Below are 16,369 nucleotides of genomic sequence, written 5' to 3' on the forward strand. Positions count from 1 at the left end.
AAATCATAATAAAAAGCTACTGAAAAGTAGACCTGATTCCACAGGACAAGAAACAATTCACAGCAGAGACAAGGCAAACCTCCTTTGAAAGGTAAAACATTAATACTTTAGTTACTGTTCAGCTTATTAACCCATGTTACTGGGAACGATCAGAGTATGATTATGCTGCAATATTGCACATATCCATTTCCTACTTTGATGATCATAGCACCTTGGTGAAGCATCCTTCTGCACTGACGTATTATTTGTCCTGAGCCCTTGCACATTTTACGTGTGTGTTAACTTAACTGCAATATAGGTGCCTCCAGTTTTCTCTCTTTGCTGAATAAAATTGAAAAGACAAAGCACTTGCCCTTTTGCCTCGAGCAGCTACTTCACTCAACACACAAGCAGAAAGTTAACTTAGTTCATACAGTTTTAATGGAAATGAATTACTAAACAAGCAATTTTCCCTCCAAATATGAGATACAGAAATCAAATGAAAGGGAATCCACAAGTAATTTGCAAGTACTGTATCGCCCTCTGCAGTCAATGGGTAAGTTCTGCAAAATTAACCTGGGCACATTCCTGGGAAAGATCAATACAAAAACCCCTACAAGTAGAAACCCAGCAGAAATAACATATTTTATGATAATGTCTTATTGTTGGAATTATAGGAACATAATGCAGAAACTTTTTAGTTCTTGATATAAATGCTCCACCTATTTAGGATGTGGAAAAGTATGTTCTGCTGCTCTTTCACAATGGGTGAGATTCCTCAACGATACTTCTAGCATTTACTCTCTTGGAATGTGACAGAAGGTTGTCACAGCTATTTCATAATTTTTTCTGGTTGCTTCTGCAAGATATCCAAAATAAACCACACTTTTAAAAGGTACATTAATGATTCATCAAGGACAGAGAATTATATTTTACAGTTCAGGTATTGCACTACTTTATTTTACACAGCTTATAACTTCAACAGGGCATTTTGCTGAGATTTTTACAGCATTGTACTAGTTTCACCCTGGCTGGATGCCAGGTGCCCCCCAAAGTCAATTTTCTACCACTCCCTCTTTGAACTGGAGAGGGTAGAAAAAATACAACAGGTCAAGATAAGAGCACAAAGATCATTCACCTATTACTGTCACAGGAAAAACAGACTTTGAGAAATAGAGCAAATCCTTTACCAAGGAAATCAGAGTAGGATAATGGGAAATAACACCAAATCTTTAAACAATGTAGTGTTTGAATACCTTTGCAAATGAAAGTTAACTCACATCATGGCCACCTGTCTCCTTAATTCTTCACTTTCTCGTCCTGTGACAGGACTCGAGGAAACAGCATGAACCTGAGTCAGGGGAGGTTTAGGTCAGCTAACAAGAACAGGTTTTCCACCCAGAGGGTGGTTGGGCACTGGAACAAGCTCCCCGGGGAAGTGATCACAACACTGACTCTGAGTTCACAAAGCATTTGGACAATGCTCTGGGGCACATGGTGTGACTCTTGGGGCGTCCTGTGCCAAGAGCTGGACTAAGTGATCCTCATGGGTCGCTTCCACCTCAGCAGATTCTGTAATTCTCATATTAACACTGATTGTGCTGCATGACAAAACTGCTTTCTATCCAAGCACCTTCATTCCAACTTAACTTATAACTGCTTGGGTTTTTTTTCCCCTTGAATCCATGAACATAATCTTTTTAAGCAAATACCAGACTTTACAGTGTTTTTCTTTTCTTAAAAGAAAAACCTTTGTACATTATGAACAGCATATCACCACTAAAATCACACAAAAGCAATGAAGGCAAATTAACAGTATTTTAAAACAAGACTAAACTTTTGAAGACCCACTCTTTTGCTCTCATTAACCCACTCATTTTGCTCTCAGCAGACGGCTGAAAGACTCATACCACAAACGTCCAAGGGAAAGTGTTAACAGTATTTCATGGTTTCACAGAACAGGACTGCTTTGGGTTGGAAGGGACATTGGGCATCACCTACTTCTCACCTGATGCCATAATCAGGGGTGCCATTCAGTGGACCAGGCTGCTCAGGACCCCGTACAGACCAGCCCCAACCACTTTCCTTTCACCACCACCCCTGGGTCCCGCTGAAAGTCATACAGCAGGGCTCAGGAGCCCCTCAGGGAAGGGGAGTGGCCCCTGGGGCGGGTCACTCGGGCTGCCCTCCCGCCCTCCCTCCCTGCCCGCGTCCGCGTTCCCCCGGCGACGCCCCGCCCGCCGCCGCCGTTGCTGCCCAGGCCCCGCGCGGTGTCCCCAGGCCGGGCCGGGCCGCACCCCGGGCCCGCAACGAGCCCCCGGCCCAGGCCGGGAAGGGCAGGAGCGAGCCCGCCCGTGGCCCGGACACAGCGCCCACGCTGCTCACCCGGCCCAGCGGGGCCCCGGGCAGCCGCCCCGTGAGACCCTCATCAGCCCCAGGCGACGGAAACGGGAGCGGCTCCCTGGGAATACCAGGAGATAAGGCGAGGGTCTCAGAGCCACGAGGACGGAGGGAAAGCGTCTCTCAGGCGCGCCAGGACCCCCACCGAGCACAGGACCAAAGGGAAGTGCCGGCCAGCCCCGTGCAGCAGGACAAGCACGGTGTCGGTCACGGAGCGCAGTTCCCCGCCGCGGCCGCGCAGGGCCCGCAGCGCCGGCCGCTGACCCGCTGCAGGTGCCGCAGCCGAGCGTCAGCCAGAGACGCGCCGGGACAAGGCTCCCGAGGCAGCGGGGGCAAGGCACAGCATGGCTGAGTCGCCAGAATTAGACCCTTCACAGGAACCAAAAAGCGCCGACACACAAAACGGCTGCGAACGTGGCCATGGCCCTTACCAGCCACACGAACCGGGTTATGGTCTTGACGAGCCCGGATACAGCCCATATGAGGATGTGATTCCCGATCCCGAAGCTCGGATGCTGGCAATCAAGAATGCAAAAGCCTATTTACTGAAGGCCAGCACGAAATCTGGCCTGAACTTGTAAGTCTGAAATAGGATCACAATCAAAAAGGGTAGGAAGTATTGAGTGTAGAGAAAGGTAAAAGGACAAAGGGAGGTACATCTAGAACGGGATAATGTTACACATGCAGTATTTCATCACTGGTGATACTTGCATGTGTCCAACGTCTTGCAGAACCAAAATTCCTAACGGAATTTTATAGGGAGTTCAAAAAGAAATTCATATGATAGAGGGCAAGTTTAAATTCAGATTCAGCTCATAGATAGATGTGGTATATACTAGAAATGGAAGATGGGAATGCTCTTAAGTATAATCAGACTAGTTTTAACTCTAATTTGCCTTAACGCTCCATGATTCCCTTTCTTCTAACTATTCCAGTGATTTTTCCAACGATCCAGATGATTAGCCTTTACTTTTCTTATTAAAATAATAATATTCTAGACTTTTGTATAGTAAGCCAACAATATTTATATTTATATGACAGATATGATCATTTTGCTAATATACTAACAAACATCCTGGATGAACAGCCTACAAATACAGTAGACATAATTGAGGATATCAGCAAGGATGTGAAGTGGGCTCAGTTTCGGAAAAAAATGGACACTCTTCGAGACGAACATCTGATTTCTTCAACATTTGAAGCTGCACAAAATTGTAAAGCTTTGTTCGTCAAAGAAGGTGGAGAAGAAGAACATGAAGAAATAGAAGAAGAGATGGTGAGTTATTATCGGAGTGAAACAGGTACCAAATATACCAGGGAAGGGGTGGGCGGATGGTGGGAAGGGAAAGGGGAAAGGGAGAAAGTTGCGGTCTCTTCTGTAGTGCCGCCTCTCGTGACCGTACAAATAATTGCAGTCACAGCACCATGTACCCTCTTCACAGCTGAGCTCCTCCCATGTCTGGTTCCGAAGAAAAAAACCCATCTGGTTACTTAGTTGAGAAATTTTTTTTTCTGTAGTAAATCTAATATCTTGAGCCTTCATAATCAGGGATGTTCTAGAGGTGATAAACAGAAAGTAAGGTTTATAATGTCTCCTGTATGCCAGTTCAGCACGGAATATTGCATACAAGTTTATTTTCTTTATATGAAAGGGACGTTTCCTTACTGAAGTGCCCATAATTCTTGATACAGTTAGACAATATTGTGCATAGCTGCTACTGTAAAATAGCAGAATGCAGAATTTTGTGATTCTTGCAGCTCCTGGTGTAGTTCCAGTCTGTCCTTCTCCAACTGAAACAAAATATGGTTTTAATGAAGAACTAATACAATTGAAAAGCCACTTCTTAAAACAGGATTTTAATTATTCAGTTGCTTATATGCAGAAGCATTTTTACCCAAGGAAAAATGAGAATTCTTTTAATGAGAAATATAGGAATATAAATGAGATTTATAATAGCCAAAGGAAATCATTCAACTAGATGTTGATTTTCATATGAAGTTAACCAGCACATATTCAAATTAATTACCACTGCATAGTACAAATACCAACCACAGAAGAGATGGTCTTTCATCGTTTCCATAGCTTGTTATATATCTTACATTAACAGTATGGGATGCTGAAAATGGAAAAAAAGGTAGGGTATTTCAGGAAGGAATTCTGAATTTTTCATACTCCTGTCAATCTTGCTTTGATATAAGAAACCTATCAGATCCAAAGAAATTCCATATGAAACTAGCACTAATTCTTCCAAATTCCCTACCCTGCCATGTCCAACTTATATGAAGTCTGTCTGTGTTATATGATCACCTATTCCCATTAAATGAGAGATGGGTGGTAGACCAATGGTGGTAGACCAAGACTTAATTATTGGCCTAGTTCTGCTTCCACTGAAGCCAGATGGAGTCTTACAGTGGACTTTGATAAGAGCAGGGGGCAATATTTTAGAAACTGCAGGGGAGCTGTACGTGTAGCTCACCCCAGAGAAATGTTGTTGGCCCAGTGCCTAAATATATAAAATCTGTATTACCTAACACAAGGCAACACAGTGTCACTGTTTGCAGGCATAAAGGCCTCTTAGCTGACATATCCTAGCACTGAATCCCTTGTAGATCTTGTGTAAGAATGCTGACTTTCATTATTTTGCAGTAATTAGTAGTTTGAATTTTGAAACCCTGTGTTCTAAAAGCTGCAGTTCATCTGTGTTCTCTTCTTTACCACTAAAAGACTTTTAATTTTTCTAAATGATAGTAAAAAGAAATAGTGAATGAATAGCAGTCAGAGTCTGGAAAGCACTTTGAGATAATGAGTGGCTTGACAGGAAAGTGAAGTATAATGTTCAGTAGATAACATGTTCAATTATTAAAATAGATAATTATCCTATTCTTTAGCTCTAACTCTGAATCTTCTTTCCTAGGGACATCACACTCTACCAAATGTGATGGAAACAGCCTTTTATTTTGAACAGGCTGGAATTGGCTTGAGCAAAGATGAATCCTATTGCATATTCCTTGCTCTTAAAAACCTAATTAACGTTCAGCCAATCCAGACCTGTCGCTTCTGGGGCAAAATTTTGGGCCTGGAAATGAACTACATTATAGCTGAAGTACAGTTACAGGAAGGGGAAGGGGAGGAAGAAACAGGAGAGGAAGGAGAGGGAACTACTGCAGAAGGAGAGAAAGAGATGGGTGAGGCTGAAGAAGAAGATGAGCAGAAACAAAAAGAAGCTGAACCACCAAAGTCCACCTATAAACCCCCACCTGAGATCCCAAAAGAAGCAAATGGGACTGGGACTAATAAATACGTCTACTTTGTCTGTAATGAGCCAGGCAAACCCTGGGTGAAGTTGCCTCCAGTGACACCAGCCCAGATTGTCTGTGCCAGGAAAATCAAGAAGTTCTTCACTGGTCGACTGGATACTCCTGTTATGAGCTTTCCTCCTTTTCCTGGAAATGAGGCCAATTACCTGCGCGCACAGATAGCTCGAATCTCAGCAGGAACCCATGTCTCTCCCACTGGATTTTACCAGTTTCCAGATGAGGATGAAGAAGATGAAGAAGGAGCAGATACATATGAAGAAAACCCTGAGTTTGAGCCTCGTCCTGTGGCTGAAATGGTGGAGTCCCTCACCTTGTGGGCACACCATGTCAAGGGCATTCTAAAGCAGGTGTGTGCCAGTATAGCTCGCATGGACCTTGGGCACGACTCACACTGAGTGCTTGGAGGGTTACAGAATGTGAATGACACTCCTCACCTGCACATGCAAACTAGTCACAGAAATGTTATTGGATTGAAAGATGTTTGTGTGGAAAATACATTTTATATTGTGTACAATATCAGAATAACTTACACATGAAACATGTATTTTATATGGTATATGTATGTGTGTGTATATATATATATATATATATATATTTAGGAACCCTTTAGTTTTAGTACTTTTTGCAGTGATGTGCTCTTGAGACTGAAACCTATCTTTAAATAACAGTATGGATCTATGCCGTGATAGATAACAAGTATTTCTTGCAATCTTCTGTATTAGGTTTTCTGCTTTGAGATCCTTATTTAACAAAAACATTTAAAATTCTCTTTTCTTGGGTAGGATGCTAAAAAGCAGATAGCTTATGGCTGTATGCTAAATGGAACTTATTTGGTGTTTTCTTTGGGTAATTTTTTGTTTTATACTTTCTTCTGTGAAACATTCAAATGAAAAAACTTAAAAACATGTTCTATCAGACTAGTGCTCGAAAGAGGTATTATTAATTTGGTTTTCATTGTGGGATGGTTTGATGGCCAGTCTACCAATGCAAGAATGCTAGTGTAAAATAACAGCAAATGATAGGAAATAAGGTTTAAACTTAATACCAGCAAAACAATAGTTGCAAAAATAAAATCTATATGCATTAGACTCCTAAGAACATTCTGTTATGTTCCTCTGACTGGTAACTAAGTAACAAGGCAGATTTTAAAAAGAAGGGATAAGTCCATAGTTTGCAGTAACTGATAACCTAGCAATGATATAAACCAGGAACTGGCCAGGAACTGAAGAATACAAAATAACAAAAAGCTGATGACAGAGGTATAAGGTTATTCTCAAAAAGTAAACAGGAGTGAATAAGGGGCAGAATGAGAGGAACATTCTGCCACGAGGATACAATATTCTGTTAACAATATACCAGTTACAGAATATGTATTTTTCTTCTCCCCATCCTTTAACTCTGTGTGTGTCTCTGTGTGTGCGTGTGTATGTGTGAGCCAATATTTTTAACTAGTTTTAACTTGCATTCTTTCAATGATTGTTACATGTATTTATTACTTTTCCCTATCAATTATAGGGTCGCTGTGTTTGGATTAATCCTTCTCAAAAATTAGAGGAAAATGAAGAAGAAGAAGATGAAGAGGAGGAAGAGGATGAGGAGGAAGAGCAACAGGAAGAAAGAGGACCACCCCTTCTTACTCTAATCTCTGAAGATGAAGGTATTCTTCATGGAATATGAAGTTTTTGATGGAGAGTCACTAGGAATGTTGTCATATAGCAGTAAATATTTGAAGTTATAGAGATCTGATTTTTTGGAGCAATGTACTTTGCCTCTGTAGGGTAAACACATTCTTTTACAAAATCAGTCAAAAGCAAAATGATTAACAGAATTGACATTAAAACTGAAATAATCAGGTTTACTGGGTAACCATCTCATTGAGATTAAAAGGAAAAAGTAACTTAGACTTGTCAGGTTATTTCAAGTTCAAAACAGCTCACTACATTAAATACATTTGGCTTTTTTATCTCACCTTTCTAGGAAAAAAGAAAAGTGTGTATGTATGTGTAATATAAATAATAACATAAATAATAAATAGAATAATTAATATGCACTGATATACATTATTTGTATGAGAATTTAGATCTTCTAGCATATCACTGCAGCAAATCATGGGAATAAGGGAGCCTGAATATTAGGTTATGTCAATATTTGATTATTTTCCTACTCTCCATTCTTTAATCAAGGTGAAATATAGCTATACAATTTATCCATAAGTGATGAAAAGTCCTTGACTAGAGAACCAGAGGGGAGTACTACTGATTTTTTTCTGTACATGGGGGGACTATCAGCGTTCCTGTGCTGCCTACCCATACATGCAAACCACATGTTTGAAAACAGTGCCTACACTTACTGTTTCTCTCTTCTGGCTTGCTCTGTTGTGCAACTTAATATAAACCTTGCTTGAATTCTGTGCAAATCTTGTAGCACAGTCTTAAATATTTTGCAGAGGCTCACCAAGTCCATTTATTCATAGACAGTGTGTGTTTGGCTGTCTCCAGGCATGAAAGACATCCCTGCTTGGACAGCTCAGGCTTCTACAAACCTGATCCCGGAATATTCTGTTGCAATCCTGCAGTCTAACCGATGGCCTGGAGCTTATGCCTTTGCATCTGGCGGGTGAGAGTCCACCTGACATGGTTACAACACTGACTGTAGTGCTGCACACAGGTGCCTCTCTAATACAGGCAGAGTTACTTTATTATTAATTCATTGACTGAGCTCTAACTATTCCAGAGACTGATGGAGAAGGCCACTTAAATGTGCACAACAACAGAAAATATGTATTTAAGACTGAAAACAAATAATCATTGGAAAAGCTGGCATAAAGTTAATGGATATAAACACCATGTTAGTATTTGAGCACAGTCCTTGATTTAAAATGCATATTCTTGTGTCTGTGGGACTTTTTACAAAACCAGCTACATTGTGTGGTTCTAATTTCATTTGTTTCCACTACACATGGTTATTACCTCCATGTATATTTCCATTACACAGTCACTCCACTACACTGTACTGCAGTGCAGTGACACTTCAACATTTTAAATAGAAGATGTATTATAACCATTAGAGCAGTTAAAAAGAGGTGCCATGTTTAAAATTCTTCTGCTATAGGATATCTGCACCACAGGGACTTCTCTTGCAGCAGAGTAAGGATGACTGAGAGTGTCTCTGCAAATATTTTGTCAGGGGATGAATGTGTGATCTTTCACTTCTCTTCCTCAGGAAATTTGAAAACATCTACTTTGGCTGGGGTCACAAATACAGTCCAGAAAGCCACACTCCTGAACTGCCCCCACCAGCCCAAGAAGAATACCCCACCGGGCCAGAAATCACTGAGACAGTAGACCCCACTGTGGAAGAGGAAGCGGCTTTCAAGGCTGCGCAGGAAGAAGCCTTAGCCGAAGCTGAGGAAGAGGAAGAGGAAGAAGAGGAGGATGATTAAAATATGGAAGAAAACAGATTGTTTTAAAAGTTTGGATATAAACAGCATTTTCATAAAGTAGTCATTTGCTGATCTCAAAAGAAATGCATTTGGAGCGTGCCCTTTTTTAATTTCCGTAGGCTTTTCTTTGCAGCTATCTTCCTCTCCTTTCCCACCAGTCAAACCTACCCACACTGGCAGCAAGGCTTTCTTCTGTTTGTTTGACTAAGCAAACATACTCTGCTTCCTAAATTGATACTGCTTTGAACTAAGAAATATTACCCACAAAATGTTCACTACTGTCTTTCTAGCCCTTATGTCAATACATATATACATTTTACTGAAATAATTTTTTTTTAAAATCTCATGACTGTCACTTTTATGTGTAAAAGCGTACTATTCTGGTTCAGTAGGCAGCTTATTGAGGTACAGGTTGAGTGATACGGGTACGGGCAGTGATCATCGGCACTCAGGGGCTGCACCTCCAATCCCGTGCTCAGTTTTGGGCCCCTCACTGCAGAAGACATGGAGATGCTGGAGCACATCCAGAGAAGGGCAGTGGAGTTGGAGCTCCATTTTGTCCGGAGCACAAGTCCTGTGAGGAGCGGCTGAGAGAGCTGGGGGTGTTCAGCCTGGAGAAAAGGAGGCTCGGAGGACATCTTATCCCTCTCTACAACTCCCTGTCAGGAGGGTGTAGCCAGGTGGGGGTTGGCCTCTTCTCCTCAGTTACAAGCGACATGACAAGAGGAAAGAGCCTCAGGCTGCGCCAGGGGAGGTTCACAAGGCATAATAGGAAAAAATCCTTAATTGAAAGAGTTGTCAGCCTTGAACGGCTACCCCGAAGCGGTGCAGTGACGACGCTTGGGGGTGTTTTAAACTTCTGCAGCTGCGGACAGCAGGACATCGTTTGATTCCCGGACCGCTACCATCTGGGCGCTGCCGGTAGACGGCGGGGGGGAAGGTGCCGCGGGAGAGCTCAGGGGCTGCTCCGCCGTTTGTTCCTGACCCCTCCCCCACCCCCCCACACCTCCCCGCCAGCTTGTGCGAGTGGTGCGTTCCACGCACGGCGTGCGTCCCTCGCGGGCCAATAGGGAGCGACTGCGGGAGAAGTTCAAACTGCGGCGGCGGTTGGGGCGGACGCTCCGTGCTCCCGGCACTCCCGGTCCCCTCGGTCCCGCCGAGCCCGTCCCGTGTCCCTGTTCCCCTCCTCCTGGCCCGGGCGGCTATGGCGGACGAGAGCGCCGTCACGGTGTGCGTGCGTGTGCGGCCGCTCATCGCCAGGTGAGCAGCCCGCACCGGGGGCAGGGAGGCGGATGGAGGGATCGGGAGCGAGGGGCTGGCGAGAGCCGGGGAAGGGGCGCGCGGTAAGGGGCCTGCGTTTTGGGAGCAGAGTCTTCGCACAATGAAGGTAACAGGGTGTCTCTTGTTTTAGAGAAAATGCCTCAGGAGATAAAGTGTCCCTGCACTGGAGAAGTCAGAATAATACTGTTTCCGACGTGAATGGTACCAAAATATTTAGTTACGGTAAGAATGTGAAAGCAATTGCTTTACTTGGATGCTTACGAGGAACTTTGCTACTGTACTCTTGAGCGTGTCGATTGTGGTGAATGCCCCGGGCTTCTTGAAATGTCCCCCAACCTTCCCTACTTTGTAATTCCGAAGGAGTGTTATTGGGATTTTGAGTACGGGCAGCATTGGGATGTGCTTTTGAGGTCAGCTTCCTGATGGACGTTGCCTTCTCTGTTCTGGCTCATGCCCTAGTGGCTTTGGAACGCATTTTTTTTTATCTGAAATCTAGTTACAAATGGGCTAAGCAAGGGCTAGTCCAGAGCATTTAGGGAGAAGGGTATGAGAGAACACAATGCCAAAAGTGACTAGTGTGAATATCGGATCCTCATAACTAACTGGCTGCCTTTGAGACTTTTCCTGCTGATCGGCTCTACTTGTTAGTAGGAACGTAGCCGCTGCAAATATTTTCCCCAAAATACGGATTCGGTAAAAGCATGCACCAGCTAGGAGCTTAACAATTAACCTGTCTTGTCAGGCTTACTATCTTCGTAGATAAATTAGTCAGGTTTTTTTAGGATTAAATAGGATGACTGTTTAACTGTGTTCATTATTCTTAGGGGTTTTTTTTACTTTTCTATCATTCGTGCATTGTGTCTTTCCTGATTTTGTGTTTAATATTTATTTTAAAACAAAAATTTAAAAGCTTGCATTACTGGTGTTACAATTATGTTTATATTTGAATTAACCTGCAAATGATTATCCAAATTTACTGGATTTAAAATGAGCAATACTAAATGACAGCTTGTTTTGACTTGCAATGGAGTGGATTCATATGCTTTTTTTTGTTTTGTTTTGTTTGTTTGTTTGTTTTTTGTTTTGTTTTTGTTTTGTTTAAAGATCGTGTCTTTCACTCAAGCGACAGCACTCAGCAGTTGTATGATGGTGTAGCTGTTCCAATTATACAGTCAGCTGTGCAAGGCTATAATGGTACGTTTTAAAACTCTGTTTAAATCCTTTTTGTATCTCTGTATTTCAGAGATAATTGGTAAAACTTAACCATCTTTCTAGGCACAATTTTTGCTTACGGACAGACTGCTTCAGGGAAGACTTACACAATGATGGGAAATGAAGATTCCATGGGCATTATCCCTACGGCAATTCAACATGTGTTCAGAATTATTTGTGAGGTGAGCAATTCTGTTAAACTGAAGTGACTGAAAGGACTAGTAATATTTGTGACAGTTACATAAAAGTTAATTTTAATATCAAGAGTCGTATGAAGGAAGTTACTTTATATTGAACTATATGTTGCAGTTACTTTGCTAGCCTAGTAAAGATGAGTGTTTCAAACAAAAAGCTAATGGGACTCTATTAGTTGAAATCAAATCAGAACAAAACTGAGGAGGTTTCTTAACCTTCCAAATACATTAAACTGATTACAAATAAAAACAGGTACTCACTTGATAAAGTGAAGCTTTGTGTTTATTCTGCTATTGTAAAAGTCTAAAAAGTTAACAATTAAAGACTTTTTTTTTAGTGGAAGAATATGACACTATTTACTTATTTCTGGCTTACAAAAGAATTGCTAGTTGCTCAATATTAATAAAAATAAGGAGAAAGTGTACATTAAAACAGTGATGTCCAAAACATGATTTGCAGAGTGCTTGCTTCTGCCTTGAGGGCTTCAGCTAATTATTACCAGTGAAGTGAAATGTTCACTGCTCCTTTAAGGAGGTGCAGAATACTGTTAGAGGGTTTATAGAAGTAACTAAAGGCAAGAAGATTTTCCTCGAGTCCATTGTGCAGCTGTTCCTCACTCCAATGTTCTCTGCCAAGGAGGCGGGGGGAGAAACAGCAGAGTAAATCCAAGCAAGCAAAGAGAGAAGACAAGGTATACAGAAAGGAAAGAGCCTAAGCAGGAGGCAATTGGTTATGGAAATGGCATTGAAGTAGGACAACTGTTGTCATGCTTCTGTAGGACAGCTATCTTAATTTTATGGCCTCTTAGAAGTGGTATACCCTTACTGCAGCTGAACAGAGGTGGGAAATAAAAAAATGGTAAATGCTAATGTACAGAAAGGATGAAGGAAAGGAAATCTGTGGAATAATATCCAAACCTTTATCTCCAATTTAAGAATACTTGTATTAAAAGATGTCCATCAGTTAGTCTGTTTTTGTTTGGGTTTTTTTTTTCTTCCTTTCAACATTAGATTCCAGATAGAGAATTCCTGCTAAGAGTTTCTTACATGGAAATCTACAATGAAACAATTACTGATTTGCTTTGTGACAATAGGAAAAAGAAACCTCTGGGAATTCGTGAGGATGTTAATGTAAGTGGATTTTATGTATTATAAGTATTATATCTGCTTGGAGTAAAAGAAGTTGGGAAAAAACATCTTCAGAAGCATCCAATGAAAAACTTTTCTGGGACAAATTTTGTAATTGTGTCTTCAGCATTAGCAGGATACTTGATGTATAGAATAACTGTAGTGACTTTGCGCTTGCTATTTCTAGTTCATCTTTATAAATCTTTATAAAAGTAGACTTAATCTTCAGTTTAAGGATTAAAGTTTTCCAGGATGGTATATTTTATTTAACTTTGTCAGTAAAGACTCAAGAATCGTTTAGCTAATGACACTTTTACAAACGTGACCTTAAGCTCCATGTGTTACAAGTTTCTGACAGATATACAAAGTTAATATCATCTTCATATCATTCTATCAAATAGATACACTTTTCTTCCACTGTGACCAGAGAATAACCATGAGACTAGAACTATTCTGTAAGATGATTACTATAGAAAAAAAATCTTTATTAACACCATCTTCAGTTTCTTTATATTAAATTTTGTAGGAAATAATAAAAATTGTTGGTTTGGGGTTTGGGGCAGGTTTTTTTTTCCTTTGGTTGCCTTAAATGATCGTGGGTTTGGAACATAGGAAGAAGAGAAATTTAGCAGTTGTATGACTATGTCCTTGTAAGAGTTACTGAGAAATATACTCCTAAATTCCCTGAGAAAAATGTCAAGAAGGATATTTCACTCAGCAGTTCTGTTTTTAGGAAATTTTCTAAATCTGTTGTTTGGTTCTTGTGCCCTTAGGCCACAATTTTGGTCAAAGTCTAAACTTTACCCATCCCTTGTATTTGGAGTAAAAAGACATTCAGCTGTTGAATAAATACCATAATAATTGCTGGTAATATCAACTTCATATATTGAAGTGTGTTTTGGAGTTCAGTAAAATTTATTATTGTGTTTATTCTGTAGAGGAATACATATGTAGAAGATCTGATTGAAGAAGTTGTGGTTGCCCCAGAACAAGTTATGGAATGGATCAGAAAAGGAGAAAGTAGGTATTTAGACAGTGTCAGCTGATAGCTTTAAAAAGTGTTGGTTAATCAGGTATATTTAGAACCATGGGGTATCCCTTTGGGTTTATATTCATAAACTGAAATTTTTCAGGAAGTTTTAAAATTGTGCTTTTAGTCTGCTTATCTCCAGTTTATCAGATTATAAGCAGAAGTATTCTAATATTGTTTTTTGACAGGAAATCGCCACTATGGAGAAACAAAAATGAATGAACACAGCAGCCGTTCTCACACTATCTTCAGAATGGTAAAAACTGTTTCACTACTGGGAGTGGTTTTATTGTTTTCAGAGTAACAAAAACTTCATTGCACTTCATTGCATTTCTAGATCATTGAAAGCAGAGAACGAAGTGACCCTGCAAATTCAAACTGTGATGGAGCTGTCATGGTTTCCCATTTGGTAAATGTCTGTTTAATACCTTCTTGGAGTACAGGTTAAGGAGAGAATTTACTGTTACTGCTTGTTTGAGAGACTACTGGTACTTCATAATGCATTACACGAATTCTTTGTTGTTAACTCTGACAGATGTCTCTTTAGTATAGAGGGAGACTCTTGTGGCGTTATCTAGAGATGTTCCCACCAGAGGGAATTCTCCATGAGAGTTATTCATGCTGGATTGGGGAGTGTTAGTACCTTGTAAGGGACTACGTCAGAGTGCTCTTGCATTTTGTTAACTGTATCTTCCCTACAGCTGTTTCTGATCACTGACAATCCAGTGAAATAACTTGTAAAATGGGTAACCTTAAGCCTTCCCTTATCCTCAAATTTAGTTGTTGTTAAAAGAACGTATGGTCTGTATCTGCAATTGCTAAAAGATTAATTTTTTTTTCAGAAGTAACCCCACTTAGTATCTCTTTGGTGGATTACTGGTATATGAAGTACCATAAACTGTGGGGAATACCACTGGACATCTCTAGGGAAATGTTAAGGTTTCAGAAGCCTTTTCTACAGCCTTTTACTGATTCTCAGAAAATTATTTGAAACAACTGCAGGAATGGAACCAATGTGAAGCCTGATAAAATCTGATGAGCACTCCTAGTCAGAATTGGAAGTAGCATTAAGTTAATCACATGCATTGTGGAAAGAGCTTTCTGTTCTGGCTTCACATGAAAAAGCTTTGGGGTCTGAATGTAAACACTGCTCATGCAGTATCTCAGCAAACGAATACCTACTTTTTGTGCTTCCCATAATTTAGAGTATCCACTCTTCCTGCACCCCCTCCCTCTGCCCCATCTTAGCTCCAACTGACTTTAGAGCTACCACAAGTAACAGTGGTGAGGGGAGAGGGATTTCGGCCCTCTTGGTCTCTGCTGCTGGGTGGAGTTTGTACAGGATTTTACTCCTCTGAAGCAAAAATCAACTAAAGGGAGGGCTACTTGCTCAGGCAAATCATTATGGGATGCCATAATGTTCTAGTTGGCTTTGAAGCAGGTTCAGAGTGAGGCTTTTCCTCTAGTAGTTCATATCTTCTCCTTATCTCCACAATGACAGGCCAGGAGCAACGTACAGCCAGCTTAGGACAGGACATTAGATAATCTCACCTAAACTCTTTCACATGAAAGATTCCTACAGCTGGAATTAGTGTTAACTACTAATTCTGTACTGAGAAACTGTGTTTGTCTTTTTGTGACTGAGGGTAGAGGTTGTTGCACTGCAGGTTTGAAACACTGTTTAGGGTGGAATAACAGAGTTCATGCAGACTTACTCCTTATTTACATTTGAAAGTATTGGTTGTGTGTAGTAGCTATGCATTAATTCCAGTAATAAGAGACCCCTTTAAGGTTTTTTTTGAAGATTAATTTTAGTTTATGAAATTCTTAGCAGAGATTTAGAATTATAAGGACTTATAGTAAATTTCCTCAGAACTAACCTGTGAAATATTTAATGAATTTGCAGAATTTGGTAGATCTGGCAGGCAGTGAAAGAGCTAGTCAAACAGGATCTGAAGGTGAGTGTTAAATGAGGCTCCACTGACAACAACTTCTTCTAATTAACCTTTACCAGAACCTGTGATAGAAAGGAAATTATTTGGTCCATGTGCTATTGTGTTATTTATTGATTATAAATAAGGCCTTTTCCTCTTGGTAGGACAGGATCTACTGAGGAAAATATTGTAAATGCTGTAAAGTGCAAACAATTAGGAAGTAATATGCCTTCTCTAGAATTGCAGGCCCAACAACAGTCCTGCACTGAATGAATAGAATGGAGATGACTCAGTGAAGATGCACCTGTAATAACAAAATCACAAGAAGCTTTTTAGAGACTTGTGTGTAAAGGTGAAGAGTAGATGGCTCACTCTTCAGTTCAGAAGTTTGTCTGTTAACAGTGACAGCATTAAGCTGCACAAAAATGCCTTTATCAGAGAGACACACAAG

General features: G+C 40.7%; 2 protein-coding genes and 1 long non-coding RNA gene across 4 annotated transcripts in view; 2 read left to right on the forward strand and 1 right to left on the reverse strand.

Annotated features, from left to right (window-relative positions):
* LOC134564458 (uncharacterized) overlaps positions 1-1,396 on the reverse strand; it is a 78,176-nt gene extending 76,780 nt beyond the window's left edge. Inside the window, exon 1 of one of the 2 annotated variants that reach the window (XR_010083570.1) lies at positions 1,260-1,396. This is a non-coding gene — a long non-coding RNA (uncharacterized LOC134564458). Of the gene's footprint in view, positions 1-1,235 lie in introns of both variants that reach the window. The other variant, XR_010083569.1, reaches the window with a different exon arrangement.
* An 802-nt stretch (positions 1,397-2,198) lies between these two features.
* LOC134564225 (radial spoke head protein 6 homolog A-like) lies at positions 2,199-9,483 on the forward strand. Its single transcript, XM_063422957.1, has 6 exons — positions 2,199-2,956; positions 3,421-3,655; positions 5,295-6,044; positions 7,213-7,354; positions 8,196-8,313; positions 8,920-9,483. The coding sequence occupies exons 1-6, from the start codon at positions 2,724-2,726 to the stop codon at positions 9,137-9,139; spliced, it is 1,698 nt and encodes a 565-aa protein (XP_063279027.1). The 5' UTR covers positions 2,199-2,723; the 3' UTR covers positions 9,140-9,483.
* Positions 9,484-10,203: 720 nt separating this feature from the next.
* CENPE (centromere protein E) overlaps positions 10,204-16,369 on the forward strand; it is a 37,287-nt gene continuing 31,121 nt past the window's right edge. Inside the window, exons 1-9 of the mRNA XM_063424031.1 lie at positions 10,204-10,399; positions 10,551-10,642; positions 11,525-11,614; positions 11,696-11,814; positions 12,838-12,957; positions 13,893-13,974; positions 14,173-14,240; positions 14,322-14,393; positions 15,891-15,942. Coding sequence (XP_063280101.1) covers positions 10,344-10,399; positions 10,551-10,642; positions 11,525-11,614; positions 11,696-11,814; positions 12,838-12,957; positions 13,893-13,974; positions 14,173-14,240; positions 14,322-14,393; positions 15,891-15,942 — 751 coding nt within the window. The 5' untranslated portion in view covers positions 10,204-10,343. The remainder of the gene's footprint in view (positions 10,400-10,550; positions 10,643-11,524; positions 11,615-11,695; positions 11,815-12,837; positions 12,958-13,892; positions 13,975-14,172; positions 14,241-14,321; positions 14,394-15,890; positions 15,943-16,369) is intronic.

The sequence above is a fragment of the Prinia subflava genome, chromosome Z (genome assembly GCF_021018805.1).
Source record: "Prinia subflava isolate CZ2003 ecotype Zambia chromosome Z, Cam_Psub_1.2, whole genome shotgun sequence".
NCBI lineage: Eukaryota > Metazoa > Chordata > Aves > Passeriformes > Cisticolidae > Prinia > Prinia subflava.

Bases quoted from the DNA above. Each gene is read 5' to 3' on its own strand.
- LOC134564225 (XM_063422957.1), top strand. From the start codon at position 2,724: ATGGCTGAGTCGCCAGAATTAGACCCTTCACAGGAACCAAAAAGCGCC. The intron at 2,957-3,420 runs GTAAGTCTGAAA...TTTATATGACAG, and splicing joins ACGAAATCTGGCCTGAACTT to ATATGATCATTTTGCTAATA. The intron at 3,656-5,294 runs GTGAGTTATTAT...CTTCTTTCCTAG, and splicing joins AAGAAATAGAAGAAGAGATG to GGACATCACACTCTACCAAA.